The 15,623-nt window shown below is 43.2% G+C and overlaps 1 protein-coding gene across 2 annotated transcripts; it reads left to right on the top strand.

The window, feature by feature from the left end:
* The first annotated feature begins 898 nt into the window (after nucleotides 1-898).
* Nucleotides 899-12,801, top strand: myorg (myogenesis regulating glycosidase (putative)). 2 transcript variants are annotated; one of them, XM_061262761.1, is made up of 3 exons: nucleotides 899-1,248; nucleotides 3,332-3,805; nucleotides 6,659-12,801. In XM_061262761.1, exons 2-3 carry the CDS (start codon nucleotides 3,540-3,542, stop codon nucleotides 8,448-8,450), a joined length of 2,058 nt encoding a protein of 685 aa, XP_061118745.1. In that variant the 5' UTR covers nucleotides 899-1,248; nucleotides 3,332-3,539; the 3' UTR covers nucleotides 8,451-12,801. The 2 variants fall into 2 exon arrangements, with proteins under 2 accessions (XP_061118745.1, XP_061118746.1); XM_061262762.1 differs by lacking the exon at nucleotides 899-1,248 and adding an exon at nucleotides 2,887-3,193.
* The last annotated feature ends 2,822 nt before the right edge of the window (nucleotides 12,802-15,623 follow it).

Genomic DNA, 15,623 nt, shown 5'->3' with positions numbered 1-15,623 from the left:
GAAGCTTTTTATCAATTTATTTATCTATGCTTTTTGACAAGATATAGAAAGTTTTTCACGGCATTGTATCTTGCTATAGGTTGAAACCTTTTCAACTTTCTTAAGAACAGGTTAATCATATGGGCTGTTGTTTTTCAGACAGTATGTTTAGTTTTGGTGTATTACAGCGTGGGGTATGACGTTTTAACTATGTTTAGAGTAGTTGGTGCCAGAATTAAACTGATATTTACGTTTTTACGAGCAGACACAGCAAACAACAAAAGATGTTTGGGAGGAATTAGCAGAAGTTATTTGTTCACTGCTTCAAAGTGAATGAAATAACATGATGAAGACTGTTCATTATATGCTTTGAATTTTGAAATGGGAGATACTTGTTTTTGTACATTGTGGAAATAACTTTTTCTCAAGATTACTGTACAGCAAATTTGCAGTATGCCTGACCAATCTCTATTCATCAATTTTGAACAATCTGAATATAGTCTATTTTGAAAGGGCAATAAAAAAGTTTTCTTCTGCTGAACAGAGCATTATTTATACAGTTTTTATTTTGTGATGAAGGAAGCTTTCTTAAAGCTGTCATTCTTCGTTATATTTCAACTATTGTATTGACTTAAAATCTGTTAATAGGCCTTTGTCATTTTGACAAGATCATGTAAATAAACTTGGAAACAAGCACAAATGTTTTATTTTATTGCAAAAATATGATAGAACACTGTGTGCAAGGCAATTAATACACCATACAGAATTAGTGAAAAACCACAGAGCTTTGCAGGATAAACTGCACACGGAGAATGTCGCAGCGGAAAGCGATGACTGCCTGCTGTCGTCATGATAACAGTTTCTACACAGTCTTTATCACAACAGTGCACATTATAGCGGTTAAATGTTCAGTCAAACCCATGTCTTGGAGCACCATGACTGTCTGTGGGCGTGTTTTAACACGCTTTTCAAGTCATGTGTCAATTTAAATTTAGGGAATACAGTTTCTACAATATAAACTTTGCTTGCCTCCGGAACAGAGTTGGAACATAACTGGTTCAGTTATCCTAAATTATACGCGGTCTGCGCAGGCGTTTTTCTTCTCGCGGAACTGCAATTCCCAGAATGTGTTTTTGAACAGCCCTTTCACTTGAATGGCAGGGAAATTTTACAACCGTGCAGCGTGTCGTGCGTCGTGTGCTGTTGTGCCAACTTGTAGGGGCGGGCTAGATTTTTGCAAGCGCAGTTCAAGTCTTGGGGTTATCCAGGGTAAGTACGGCTTCTGTTTTTAAATGTATGAGTCTGGATTTTACGAATATTTCTTAGATATACGGTGTGATCAGTAAGCCGCGTTTTAAAGGAGCTGTTTTAGTTTATCTGATCCAGTTAGTCTTGTCTTTGTAGCTCGCTGGCGCTAGATAAACACTACAGCAACACGTAATTTCGATTGAGACGGCAAGTTCTGGAGGACTTCATGCAGCTATGCGTCAATATGTTGATCTTCAACGTGTTTCCCTGTTTCATAACCTAATATGTACCATGGCCTATTTTATTCGTAATGCTAACCGAAATGTTTACAGTTATCTAGAAATCATATGCCGTTTTGCAAATCTTTTCGTCTTGTGATTTTAAATGTATTTTATTCACTATTATTTTTATTTATTTTATTTTGCTGTCTATTTATAGTAGCACATGGTATTAGAACATTTGCGGCGTATATAGCCTACGCCGAGACGCTAAACTAGTGGTATCCGATTTACAGCATTTCGAAATTACATTTGATGCCCAGCATATTTTCAAAGCACGGCTTGAAGGCGGCGTAAGTCTTAAAATGTTACACAAAAAATATTATTGACTGGGATAGTGCCTAGTTAAGTCACGAAGTTAAACACAGCAGGATTCTGTCCTCCTTTGGAGGACGCCTATTAGTGTTGTGATATTAAAACTCTAATGTCAGGAGAGCAGTGCGAACAGTGAGCTCAATTATATAATAATATATGAAAGCGCATCAACTGGCCTATATATAAATGTTTGTTATGCAGGACCTCCGTCTGACCTAAACAGCATTGAGTATTCTGCTTGTGTAGTGCAGTGATAGCAGAAGACTAAAGGTCTGTGACTTGACCTGAATCTCTTGTAAACAAAAACTGTTCGCTGAGATCAGACAGGCATACACATCCACACAAACACTACCACATCCACAAACACATGCACACTTGCAACCACACACAAACGCATGCACACTTGCAGCCACACACAAACGCATGCACACAAGCAGCCACACGCAAACGCATGCACACAAGCAGCCACACGCAAACGCATGCACACATGCAGCCACACACAAATGCATGCACACACCCAGAACCTCACATATGCACGCACACACACACGTAAATGCCTGCAAGCAAATTTCGCATTTTTGCACTACCACTATCTTGTCATCCAGACACATTGTCATGTGGAAATTGCACATCTATAATTTCTTACTGCTCTGTGTGTGTATATGCATTAATTGCACGTCACTTCATTCATAGCAGAGAAAGAGACCCTGCATTTCAAATGCAAATGGATTTGGATGCCTGTCAACATCAGCCCCCCCCCCCCCCCCCCTCTAACAACAACGGCTGAACACAGAATTACCGCATTACTAATTAACTACCAGCAACTGCTACTCTGGAGACTTGGGTTCCAGAGAAACTCCGGTCAGCAGTGAATCCTGTGCAATGGTGGACATGTCTTCCTGCTTGCTTCTAGTCTGATTTTGGTCCTGATTTGCCTTGATAAGTTACAACAGCCACTATATTACCCAGTGTGGTGCAGTGCTGGCCGTGTCCTCAGAAGGGGCCGGTCAGGGCTGTTTGACCCGGTCCGGGTCTTTCACACAGCTCTTACAGGTCTCGTGGACCGTACATGTCTCTGGTCGGAACACTGGGGCAGTTAGTGCTGGGGTAGATGTGGGTTGTTGGCACATGACTGGGTGACAGGGTGTGTTTTTCGGTGACCGTTCCCTCCGGTGACCGTCTGAAAGACTTGTGGCTTGGGAGAGCGATCAGGTAGGCAGGAGAAGGTTCTGCTGTGTGTATGGTAATGAAGGCCTGCAGTAAGCCAGCGGTGGGCAGGCCTCACACACCTCTTTATTAAACTGAGAGATGACTCATCTGCTGTTCCCCAAGCACCGGCCGTGGCACACGGTGTCCCTGGCAGAAATCAATCGGTACGCTCAAATTGGTACATTCAAAACCAAAAATCGGATGTCCGTCCCCGTTGACACTTCATACTTTGAATTAGATTTGAAAATGCGTTGAAAAGCCTGTCAACGTTCTCTTCTTTTATTTTTCTCTGGGTTTTGCAGGAGGCCAAAGAGAAGGCGTCCGGAAGAAGCTTTAAGAAGGCGGCCTCTTCCCCCCGCCCACAGTCTCTCTCAACCGGCAGGCAAAAAATAAACAAAACCGCACCTAATTCATTTGGAACTCGTTTCCTTGCCTTATGTTTTAAATATTTAAAATTTGAATTTAATCCACCGCAAGCCTCAGTGCCCGTGTAAGTGTGCTGATATCAGCATGTATCAGGTGGTACCTGGGGGGGCCGGTGGCACCATCACCACTGGCATACCGCTAAAGCAGAAGATGGGCAAGGACGGGCGCCCCCTGGTGGGGGCCGGGGTGCTGGGCGTGGTGCTGGTGATCTCAGCCGTCACCGCATGGTGCTACTACATCGCCTCCCTGCACAAGGCCCACCTGCTGAAGGCTGAGCTGCTGGACCTCAACAAGGACGGCTTCCTCATCCGAAACCAGGCCGGGGCCATCGTCTTCCGCATGGCATTCAGGTGAGGGTCTGTGTGAGTGTGCGTGTGAGTGTGAGTGTGAGTGTGAGTGAGAGTGAGAGTGAGAGTGAGAGTGAGAGTGAGAGTGAGAGTGAGAGTGAGAGCGAGAGCGAGAGCGAGAGCGAGTGCGAGTGCGAGTGCGTCTGTCTGTATGTGTGTGTGCGTGTCTGTTGGTTTGTGTGTACGTATATGTTTGTGTCTGTGTGTTAGTGAGTGTGTGCATGTGCATATGCCTACTTCTTTATTGTTTGTTAGAAGTAGGCACATGCTCTCTTTGTTTGCTCACTTTTACAGCAGGTTGTAGACATGCAGTTCAATTTCTGTATTGACTTGAAACGGGAAACTCTGCCAGAATGAAAATTAGCACACCAGTTCAAACAGGTATTGTACAACACACACACCCAAAATGTCTTCCTTTTTAGCAATTGAAATGTAAAATGTTCAGGTATGAGTTTATAAACACAATAGAGCACATTTTCTTTTTCTGAATCTAGGGGCAAAGTTTCTGTGATTTTTTTGAAGGATATTTTTGAGAAGTTTCTGATAAACCCGCTGGCTTTAAAATAGCAAATATAATGCCATTCATGGGTTTGTGGTCCAAAGCAAGAAGATACACTTCAAGTAACACCAGTGCAGCTTGTACAATGACGTTATACCTCCAAAGGTTGTCTGCGTGTTTCTTTGGAGCTCTTTTATGTTAGAAGGAAATAATATTTCTCTCCCTTTATCTCACAAGTGTTAATATGCAGTGTATGTCAGTCACTTTGGCTAAAAGTGTTTCCTAAATGACTGCTGCTCCTTTTCGAACCTTGCTCCCAACAATTTCCCAATCCTGCGGCTATGCTGACCTCACTGTCACTGTCACCCTCATGACCGGCTCATCTTCTGATTTTCTTACTAAGCAGTTGTGGTCATTCTTCAGCGAGGTTGTGCGTCTACGTCAACAACATGCAAGATGTCTATCTTATATTTCTCTGTGTGTCAGCTACCTGATGTTGTTGTGAACAAAACAGGAAAATGAACACAAGTAACTATCCAAAATAACATATATTGTTATTGCTGTGAATTTCTATTGTGATAATTATCGCAATCTTTTTATTGCTCAACCCAACCACATTTAATGTCTGTATTTTTATCTGTATTTGTAATGGTTGCTGCTTGTCTAGTTAATAGGTGAATATTGGCTAGCTAACAAAAGAAAGCAGCATCTGCCAAATGCTTGCTAGTACTTGTTATCACAAACTTATTTTCAGAGTTGCTGCACAAATGTTAGGCTAACCAATGCTGACTGGCACTGCCATAACAAACAAACTGTGCATATTACTACAGCACGCATGTCCTGGTAATGCACAAATCTACATATAGATAATTATGTTACCTACTGTTGCTGTGTCAGTCTAAAAAACACAACTGAAGTATGAAAGAATTTCAGTTGGCAAATGCAATGATTGTATTTGACTAGTTTTCAAGAGCCCTTCAAGTGCCTAATCAGTCAGATGTACTTCCTGAACACACCCCTTGCTTCACAGAAAAGCAAATGCAAACATACTCATGTTGAAGTGATCAAGTTACTTAGAGTTATTGAAGGTGTACTTTCTTCCTTGAGATCACAAATCCAAAACACCCTGTACCTACCATTGTAAATGTCATCATTACATTACATTACATTATTGGCATTTGGCAGACGCTCTTATCCAGAGCGACGTACAACAAAGTGCATACCCATAACCAGGGATAAGTTCGCTGAAAGACCCTAGAGGGAAGTACAATTTCAATTTCAATCAAAACTTGTCTCTAAACTACCCTTCACCATATATGTATAAAAGCCATGGCCATTCAAACAGGTTGCACATTGAAACTCATAAAATTTATCAACTATCCCTTTTACATTGTTCCCCTTTCTCGATGACAGCATTCTCAAGGTTCACTGTAAGCAAAGGTTTCAGCTTTTTAAATGTTAACAACAAAAATGTAAGACATTTGAACTGGGAACCAGATGACCAATATTTCTAATATGCTGTTCTCTACATTCTGTGGTTCCCTTTAAATATTAAAGCAAATTAATGTCTTTAATTTCCCAAAGTTGTCTCCTCACTTTTTCCTCCTAATTTGGAATTGGCCGATTTCACATATCCCGAGTGGAAATCGCCATAGTCTCCACGATTTATTCAGGGGGGTGTAAGCAAGCAGGTGATCATGATGATACATGGTCATTCCCCCAGTGGGGGTCTCTGTATTGTGATGATACATGGTGACCCCACGGTGGGGGTCTCTGTATTGTGATGATACATGGTCATTCCCCCAGTGGGGGTCTCTGTATTGTGATGATACATGGTGACCCCACAGTGGGGGTCTCTGTATTGTGATGATACATGTTCATTCCCCTAGTGGGGGTCTCTATTGTGATGATACATGGTCATTCCCCTAGTGGGGGTCTCTATTGTGATGATACATGGTCATTCCCCCAGTGGGGGTCTCTATTGTGATGATACATGGTCATTCCCCTAGTGGGGGTCTCTGTATTGTGATGATACATGTTGACCCCACAGTGGGGGTCTCTGTATTGTGATGATACATGGTCATTCCCCCAGTGGGGGTCTCTGTATTGTGATGATACATGGTCATTCCCCCAGTGAAACCTTCATTGTCATGAGTGGTGCCGTCACCAGCTGTGCATCGCCCTGTGGGGCAGCCAGCCACAGTGAGAGCTGGCATGGTCCGGATTCGATGGAGGCTGTGGGGCCCATTCATGCACTAAAGCAGTGCCTTAACACAGTGAAATACCCCGGAAACACACTCAATCAATCACTCACTCACTCTCTTTTTTGGACCTTAATTCCACTTTGTAAATTTCAGGTCAGGCACGCTGGACTTGGACTCCTGCTCGAAGGAAGGGGAGATCCTGAGCTGCGGCCGGTCGGAAGCGGGGAAGCTCAACTTCTTCATCCAGACGGTGCGGCCCAAGGACACGGTCATGTGCTACCGCGTGCGCTGGGAGGAGCTGGAGTCCGACCGGCCTGTGGAGCACGGCATGTCCTACAACGGCTCGCACTGGTACGGAGGGGCGGAGTCCAGCACCCAGCACTGGCCAATCCTCATCGCGGGCCAGCAGGCGCCGAAGCCCTTCGTCACCAGCGACATCTACTACAACCGCGATGACTTCGGCGGTATCCTGGAGCGGTACTGGCTCTCTTCGAACGCCAGCGCCATCAAGATCAACGACTCGGTCCCCTTTCACCTCGGTTGGAACGACACTGAGAGGACCATGTACTTCCAGGCTCGGTACCACGACAGCCCCTACAAGCCCAATCCCGGGCGGGCCCCCTTCGCCGAGCTCAGCTACCGCGTGTGCGTGGGCTCTGACGTCACCTCCATCCACAAGTACATGGTCCGGCGGTACTTCAACAAACCCAACAAGGTTCCGTCCAAGGCGATGTTCTACCACCCCATTTGGTCCACCTGGGCCCTGCACAAGACCGAAATCAACCAGGAGAAGCTTCTCAGGTACGCCGCCAACATCAAGAAATACCACTTCAACTGCAGCCACCTGGAGCTGGACGACCACTACACCAGCGGCTACGGCGAGTTTGATTTTGACCCCGACAAGTTCCCCAACGCCTCCGGAATGTTCCAGAAGCTGAGGTCCGACGGGTTTCTGGTCACCCTCTGGACGCACCCCTTCGTGAACTATGACTCTGTGAACTTTGGCGAGGGCGTGAAGAAGGGTCTGTTTGTGCGGGAGCCCACGGGAACGCTGCCCGCTCTCGTGCGCTGGTGGAACGGCATCGGGGCCATCCTGGATTTCACCAATCCAGACGCGCGTGACTGGTTCGCCTCCAACCTCTACTCCCTCAAGTCCAGGTACGGCGTGGTCTCCTTCAAATTAGACGCCGGGGAAACCAGCTACCTGCCCTGGCAGTTCAGCACACGTACGCCCCTGCACGACCCCAGCACCTTCACCCGACGGTACACGGAGATGGCCATCCCCTTCAACGAGCGGGCCGAACTGCGCGTGGGCTACCAGTCGCAGAACATCTCCTGCTTCTTCCGCCTCATCGACCGCGACTCGGTGTGGGGCTATGAACTGGGCCTCAAGTCCCTCATCCCCACGGTCCTCACCATCAGCATTCTGGGATACCAGTTCATCATGCCGGACATGATCGGCGGCAACCCCTACCCCAACCGGACGGGCAGCGGGCACCGGCTGCCCGACCGCGAGCTCTACATCCGCTGGCTGGAGCTGTCGGCCTTCATGCCCTCCATGCAGTTCTCCGTCCCGCCCTGGGAGTACGACGCCGAGGTCATCCAGATCGCCCAGCGCTTCACCGCCCTCCACGAGACTCTGGTGGCCCCCCGGGTGCTGGAGCTGGCCGGGGAGGTGCTGGACACCGGGGACCCCATCATCCGACCGCTCTGGTGGATCGCCACCGGCGACGAAACGGCCTACAAGATCGACTCCCAGTTCCTGATCGGGGACGACCTCATGGTCGCTCCGGTTCTTGAGCCCGGGAAACAGGAGCGGGACATCTACCTGCCGGCCGGTCGCTGGCGCAGCTACAAGGGGGAGATATTCGACAACAAGGGACCTTTGCATTTGACCGACTACCCCGTAGACCTGGATGAGATCGCTTATTTTGTGTGGATGTAGAAATCACAGAGTTCTGCTGAACAGGGGTGACGGTACAGCAGCTTTGATGTACGTCCACACGTGGGTCTCATTTCGCGTTCCTTGCACAACCTGTGCCTTCGAGAGTTTGGATGTTAAGTCTTTGGATCAGGTACATGCGAGGCACAGATGAAGTGACTGGGTGCGTTGCTAGACTTGGTGCGTTGCCAGCAATTCTCCCAGAATGCAATCTCCAACCGTCCTATGCAGTACGTCCGTCAATAAGCTTTGCACAGTCTCATATAACGCTGTTTAAACATGACTGACAAAGCGCTTGCTCATACTTGGATGTGTGTCTTGAATTATGCTAAAGACTTGACACTTGACACTTGTGAAAGCCACACTTCATCGAATGTGCTTTGCTTCACGTGGCAGATCACACCGAAAGATTGTGTCTCTATCAGTATACATATCATGTGGTGAAGTCTGAATCATGGCCAGATTATGCTGAAAGGGAAGTGGAGGGATCTGGTAGAAATGAATGCTGGGAAGATTTCTCAGCAAACAAGCCTTGAATGCTGTTCTGGTGCTCTGTGTGTTCTCATGCTGCACATATGTACATGTATTGCCAACTTTCACTGCTGCATTCTGAAAAAGGGAAAACTTAAATATACAGTGTAATAATGGGGAATATAAATAGTGCAGTTTGCTGAATAAGCTAAATTAATATTATTTTTTGTTAAAAATCCCATCAATGACCTTGCCATTTCAAAGGGAGGAAATATGCATCGCAAGTTGATTTGGTGGGATTTTTATTTTAACTTGTTATCTTCATGTTTTTTATAACTTACAACTGCTTTGAGACAGTGGTAATAACACAAGACAGGGTTAATAGGAACGGATTACTTGGGTGCGGAACTCATTTCTATCCAATCACCATTTGCCAGCAAAGGAAAAAAAACGAACAAGAAACTTTTTTGCCTTACATTGAATTACACCCAGCTTCCATCCAAGTATAGTTGCACAGTATTTTTCATTTGGAGGTTTAAAAGTGCCACCAGTCAGAAATCATATTATTATAGTATGTTCCGTGATGTGTATGTGGTGTTTAGCATTTTTAATCTGGTTAGTTTCCTCACTCAACGATGCAAGCCAGCCCCTAATCCGACCGGAGGATTTCTTTACTGTAAACAGAGAGATCAGCACAGTGGAGAAAACAAAGCTTGAAGCTTGCCTTCCCAAAGACGTCTCTCTCAGCAGATACAAACAGCAATAATCATGTGTAAAACTTCTGCTTCAGGTTATCCGTATGCACTTCAGTCACGGTGGCTGTTTCCTTGTTTAGAAATTGGGTGAAAAGTTTAGGCCTCTTCAACTAGGCGTCCATTGAAAGGATTGAAGTAACTTTCTTTTCACTGAGTTTAGTTGTTTTCTTTTAGCCTATTTCTAAACGATTTGCATGGGACTGCATATTAATGGGGTCACTTTGTTAAGCAATTTTAAAGTGCCATACCACTTTTAGACAGTGACAAGTTAACTTTAGTGCCGTCAGGGTTGCTGTTTAGCCAGGGTTATAAACCAACCAATGCTCATCATTATAGCCTCCTCATGGAACAGAAGGAGGCATGCGTCTATACCAGAATTATTATTATTATTATTATTATTACTATCATCATTATTGTTATTGTTATTATTATTGTTAATAACAGTCCTTTAGATCCCTTATTGCATTTTCAGAAAGGCTCTCAGTCTAGTCTTCCATGGGAGGGAGAGGACTTTCTGTATCAGTAATATATGGCTGGTCTTTGATAATACACAGGGTTGTACTACGTGTATTACCTCTCAGTATTATTGCAACATGTGCAATGATGTGACAGAACAAAACCAGCAGAACAGCTAATGCAGCAAATAAAGGACAGCAGCAATGACTCAACTAATGAAAATAAAACCACTGACAGCCATGTTGGCAGTATATGGTGCTTTCTTCCCATCAGCCACTGTTAGTCTTAAGAGTAACATACCGGTACCTGCTGGGTTATTGGGTGCTGCTAGCTGAACTGTTAAACCGATATTGATCAAACCAGAAATATGAAGCTGCTTCTGCACACTTGGAATGCGTTCTGCAGGAAATTACAAGACCAGACCTGTTTAAATTATTTAGCATTGGCGCAGAATGTAGAGAATCATTGATATTCATTGATCTGTTCCCTTAACTTGGTGCTTGTCCAAACTCTCCGTTATTCTCACTGTAATTGACGTCGCCTTTCATTACATTTCGTTAGCGTTATTGCTGTCTCTGGCTGTCTGTGCTGTCGGCATCGCTCACCCACATCCTCAACCAAGGCTGAGTCTTTTCACGACTGGGGATAAGGGCCAAGCCGGCCACTCATGGGATGCTCAAGTTGCTTTTGAGTTTGGGTTTCGACCATGAGGCTCTCTGGGTTGGCATGGTGATCGTACATGCAGGAGACCCGCGTGTCCCAGTTCCGTTCTCTTTAACTTTGCAGGCAGGATGTTCTCACCAAAAACAACCTGACTTGACTGCAAAGTAGCTTGTCTAACCTCCAAAGCGTCTTACACTTAGTGTTCTGCCAACTGTCAAACAGAAGATTATTAGCAGAAGCTGATGTTGAAGCAGCAGCTAGAATACGCAGCGCTAGTTGTGCAAGCCAGCACCCACCCTAACTGCAGTTTTTTTGCTGCAGTGTGCATATTTTTGTTTGCTTGAACAACAGAGGTGCTGCTGCATTGTGAGAAAGCCGTGAAATTTCTTTCCACCCGGCGTCTGACACCAGGACAGTCTGTCCTTGTCCCAGGATGTTCCCTTATCTTTGGCCAGCAGTGCTGTGTCATCTGTCCTAGTGCAGTGCCCCCATTTTCACACCGGCTTGTTGTCTTGTGGGAGATCTCAAGCGTTGCTAGGCGATGCGCCAACAGGCAACGGGTGAATACGCAACCTTCGCCGCGGTGTACCAGTCTCCAGAAATGTCTTTTCCTGTGTGAGGATGTGGGTTGAGGTTTCTTGGTTGGACTGCTGGCTTTGGCTTTCAGGCTGAGTGCATTCTTAATGACTGATTTATGCATGAAAACATATTGTTAAAAACAACTCAATGAAAAGGATAAAAGGCTAAAATCTAGAGAGATTATGAAAATCATTAAAAAGAAAGGAGTGAAAACCCACAACCCACCGGTTACACAGGTTGTTCTTAACTGTGCTGTTAGCTCAGTACAGCAGCAGTGTGTGTTTGCGAGTTTTAGTAGTTTTTCTTTGTTTGTTTTTTTTGCTTATACCAGGGATCTTATTCCCGTTCTTTAGTGCTTAATGTATGTTGTTGATTGGCTAAAGAGTTCATACACCTTGTTGACAAGGCCTAAAATATCACATTACATTACATTACAGCTCTCCCAAATGGCACTGGGAGAGCGCTGATTGTGGCCCCATGATGGTGGCAGATAATTTTAGTTCCAACCAATTTTTCTGACTTTGTCTTTATATGTAAACTCTGACAGTTTCTACACCACTGGGTACTACAAGTATATCAGACCACAGTAAAGCATTTTTCACCATGGATGCATTGGTAGAGGTGTAGCTCAGGTCAAAGAGGTCAGGTCAAATATGATTTTGGGCTGATTATATCCCTTCCAGACTCATTGATGGTATGAATTAATGTACTTGAATAGCTTTATTGCAGTGAACACCACTTTGAGCTGGACTGTTTAAACAAGCTACAAAAAACACCTAAATGCACTTTTTATATCTGTCCAAGAACCAATTTACTTTGAAAAGGAGGTGAAAGAAAAGTCTGTTGTTGTTCAGTTCTCAGTTGTGCGATTCAAATATTTTCTGTTTTTTTTAAATAAGCTTTTGGGTGTGGCAAGATGCAAAGCTATTTCATCATGTATGCCTTGGTTTAATTATGCAAATGTACTTCCTTTTGTTATTATTAATCTTAATGTTGGAATATGTCTTTGAACCTAAACATATTTGATATTTTAAGCATGACTAAGTAGTCATTGTAACAGAATAATATTTTTAACAATGTTTATGTAAACTGTGTGTAGAAAATACTGAATGCGTAACAAGAGCTCAGTGCCATACTAACGTGCCATATACAAGTGGTTGGAGGCTGAACTGTGTTCTTCCAGTGTGATGTGCCATTCCCCAACCTGTGCTATCTGTGTGTAACTGCAGTAATGGCGGATGAGCCTGGGGGACTGGCAATAACCAATCACGGGCCTGGGTTCGGTCAACATTTGACTTTGACAATGAAATGAAATTAATTTTTGCCTTGCGAGCTGTTTGCCAAGGCTCTTTTTTAATGGTTGCTGAACTGCTGAAACTGTAAAGACCAAACAAATATGAATGAATAAATAAATAAATAAATAAATTAAACGCACACTTCCGTTTGATTTTAAGTCCGAACTGAGGACAAATTGATTGATTGATATCAGGCCAGAGTGTTTTGTGGGTCAGAGATTGACAGCTCGTCTGCTCATTTTGAGATTGGGGAAGCAAGCGTCAGTCTCCAGTCACATGGCTTTAGGTCCTCCCTGCCAGCAGGGGGTGCTCATACTCCCAATATGTTTGTTTTAAGCTTCACTGGGAGGCTAAAGAGTCACATTGAATGGAAACTCCAGGGAGTTTTTAAGCTTTAAGCAAAATCTTTTAGTTACACTGCACCTAAGGGTTAGGCTAAAAGACTCCATTTTCTTCCTCTGTTAGTAGGAACCAGACCATGGCCAAATGTTTTATTTCAAATATTTGACCACCTTTAGACACCAGTGAATTCCTTCAGATTACTGAGAGTTTTATATGATGCATCCATTTTAAGCAATATTCACAAATAAATTTGCTTATGTGATTGGTTTTAGCCTTGGTTGGCTGGGCTTATGGGGAATCTGCAGGGTTTTAAAATTGTACTGCCTGATCTGAACTGTGAAATTATTTCACATACAGAAGTGTACACATTTCTAGGAAGTGAAAGCCATTCCATGAAGAACGTTGGAATTACAGGAGGTATTTCAGAGTTCTGAACTGGCTACATGGGAGAACGCAATGCCGGAGGGATCTTACCTGAGCAGGGTACTGTGGGAATGGAGTCCGACCAGGATTGGTGCTGGGACCACTTCTCATTTACATAAATGAACTTGACAGGGACATTGAGTTCATTAGATACACATACATTTGATTTGCAGATGATACAAGACTGGGCGGTTTAAGTAACCATTTGGATTCTACTGAAGTGATCTACTAAACACAGTCCAGAAGTGACAAATCCAATATAGCTAAACGTGGGAGAGAAAAAAAAAAACATAAGGCTACTTTATGGGAGGTACAAAATTGGAACTGCTTAATTTCAAAAAGATTTGGGAGTAATAGTTGAGCAAGGCCTTAGAGGTTCTGGTCACTAGCAGTAAAGAAGGCCAATACAATGCTGGGGTCTAAACATGTTGAGTATGAATCCAAGGAAGTTATACTTCTCTTATACAATACCTTTGTCAGGCCACACGTAAGAGTATTGTGTGCAGTCTATTATAAGAAAGGTTCAGAGGCTCCGGAAAAGGTCCAAAGAAGGGCAACCAAATTGGTTCCTGGTATTAAAGAGAAAAGTTACAAGGAAAGACTCAAGATACTTAATCTCATCCATTTTAGTAAAAGGAGACTCATGTACAATTTAATGAGGCTTTTGCATTCATAGAAGCAATTAACAAAGTTAACTACAGCAGATTCCTCAGGTTGAATTCATTTAGTAGAACAATGGGGCATAAATGGAAATTAACAAAAGGTAAAATCCACAAAGAGATTAGGAAGTATTTCTTTTCTACTCCGAGTAGTCCCTGTGTGGAATAGCTTGCCAGGTCATGTAGTAGAGGCACAGACTCTGGGGGTTTTCAAGACCAGGCTTGATACAGAGCTAGACACTATCTGATTTTTATGTAAACAAAGCACTAGGTACACTTTAGTGGTGTTGGGCTGAATGACCTGTTCTCTGTTTGTCATTATATTATATCTTGCAATATAAATGTGGGTATTACAAGATTGGTGATTCACTTAAATAAGTGGATTTTATGTGTCAATGAGAATTTGTGTATGTACACGCCTCTCTATTGCATTTGGCAACTGGTCTTTGTCTTTGTAGCCATTGCAGTTTTTTTCCTTACGTAACCAACTTGAATTAAAAAAACTCAAGTCCCTGACCCAGGAAAAGTTATTCAACCAGGGACTTCAAAAAGTGTATAATAAAGTCATAAAATATCCAGCAGGATGGCAGAAATTGTTGTTGTTGATGATAATAATCATATCATCATCATCGTTACGATTTCCCTTCAAAATCACCTTCAAAAAAGTGAAAAGAAGTGTTTTCTTTCTGTTCCAGAGAAAAGTTGTTTAACAAAAAACAAGTAATAATAATAATAATAATAGATTACGAGCTACTCAAACCCTCATTTCCCTCAAACAGTTTCCATTATTTCATGAAGCCATATTTTTACCATAAGTAGAAAAATATTTATGAGCTACATAAGAAAAAAGACATTTTTCACACCAGGGAAAAATATTCTTATAATTATAAATGTTCTGAAATATATATCGGTGAACACAATTTAAAAAAATAGTTCACTGAGGAGAAAAAAAACTATTATGAAAATATTTAATTGCAATGCTGTTTACTGTTAAGATTCTGTGGAATATAAATTGGAAATTAAATCACTTTGCTTGGCTCATGTCAGGTTGTTATATTTATTTTGAAATAAAATGGATTATGAAAAATGAATGTGCAGTATATGTGTTATTTCTATTAAATGAAATAAAATTGGATTTGAAATGAAACAATGAATATGAGGTCAAAGTGCAGTGGCTGTAATTTAATTTGACAGTCTGCATTTAAAGGTACAATAGGTAAGATACTTGTGTTAAAACATTGTTAGAAGACCATTGTGAATCCCTTCCTATCATTGAAAAAGGCTCACTGACATGTTGACTCACCCTCTGCCTGTGTTTATAGTTAATAATTCGGGTTTCAAAATATACAGTTGACAGGCCGTCACTCTGTACCAACACATTGTATCGCTGTACAATAATTCAAGCTCATTGGTTGAAAATTGGTTCTAATTGCCACAGCCAATGGTGTTTCAACATCAGCACGCTCACAGAGAAGGGGGGAGGGATAAACAGTGTTTTGGTGTTTGTTGCTGCTAATCCTCTCTTGACCGTTA

The sequence above is a fragment of the Conger conger genome, chromosome 12, assembly GCF_963514075.1.
Source record: "Conger conger chromosome 12, fConCon1.1, whole genome shotgun sequence".
In the NCBI taxonomy this organism is placed as follows: domain Eukaryota; kingdom Metazoa; phylum Chordata; class Actinopteri; order Anguilliformes; family Congridae; genus Conger; species Conger conger.
Note: the sequence above shows the minus strand (reverse complement) of the source record. Positions and strands in the feature narration are given on the sequence as shown.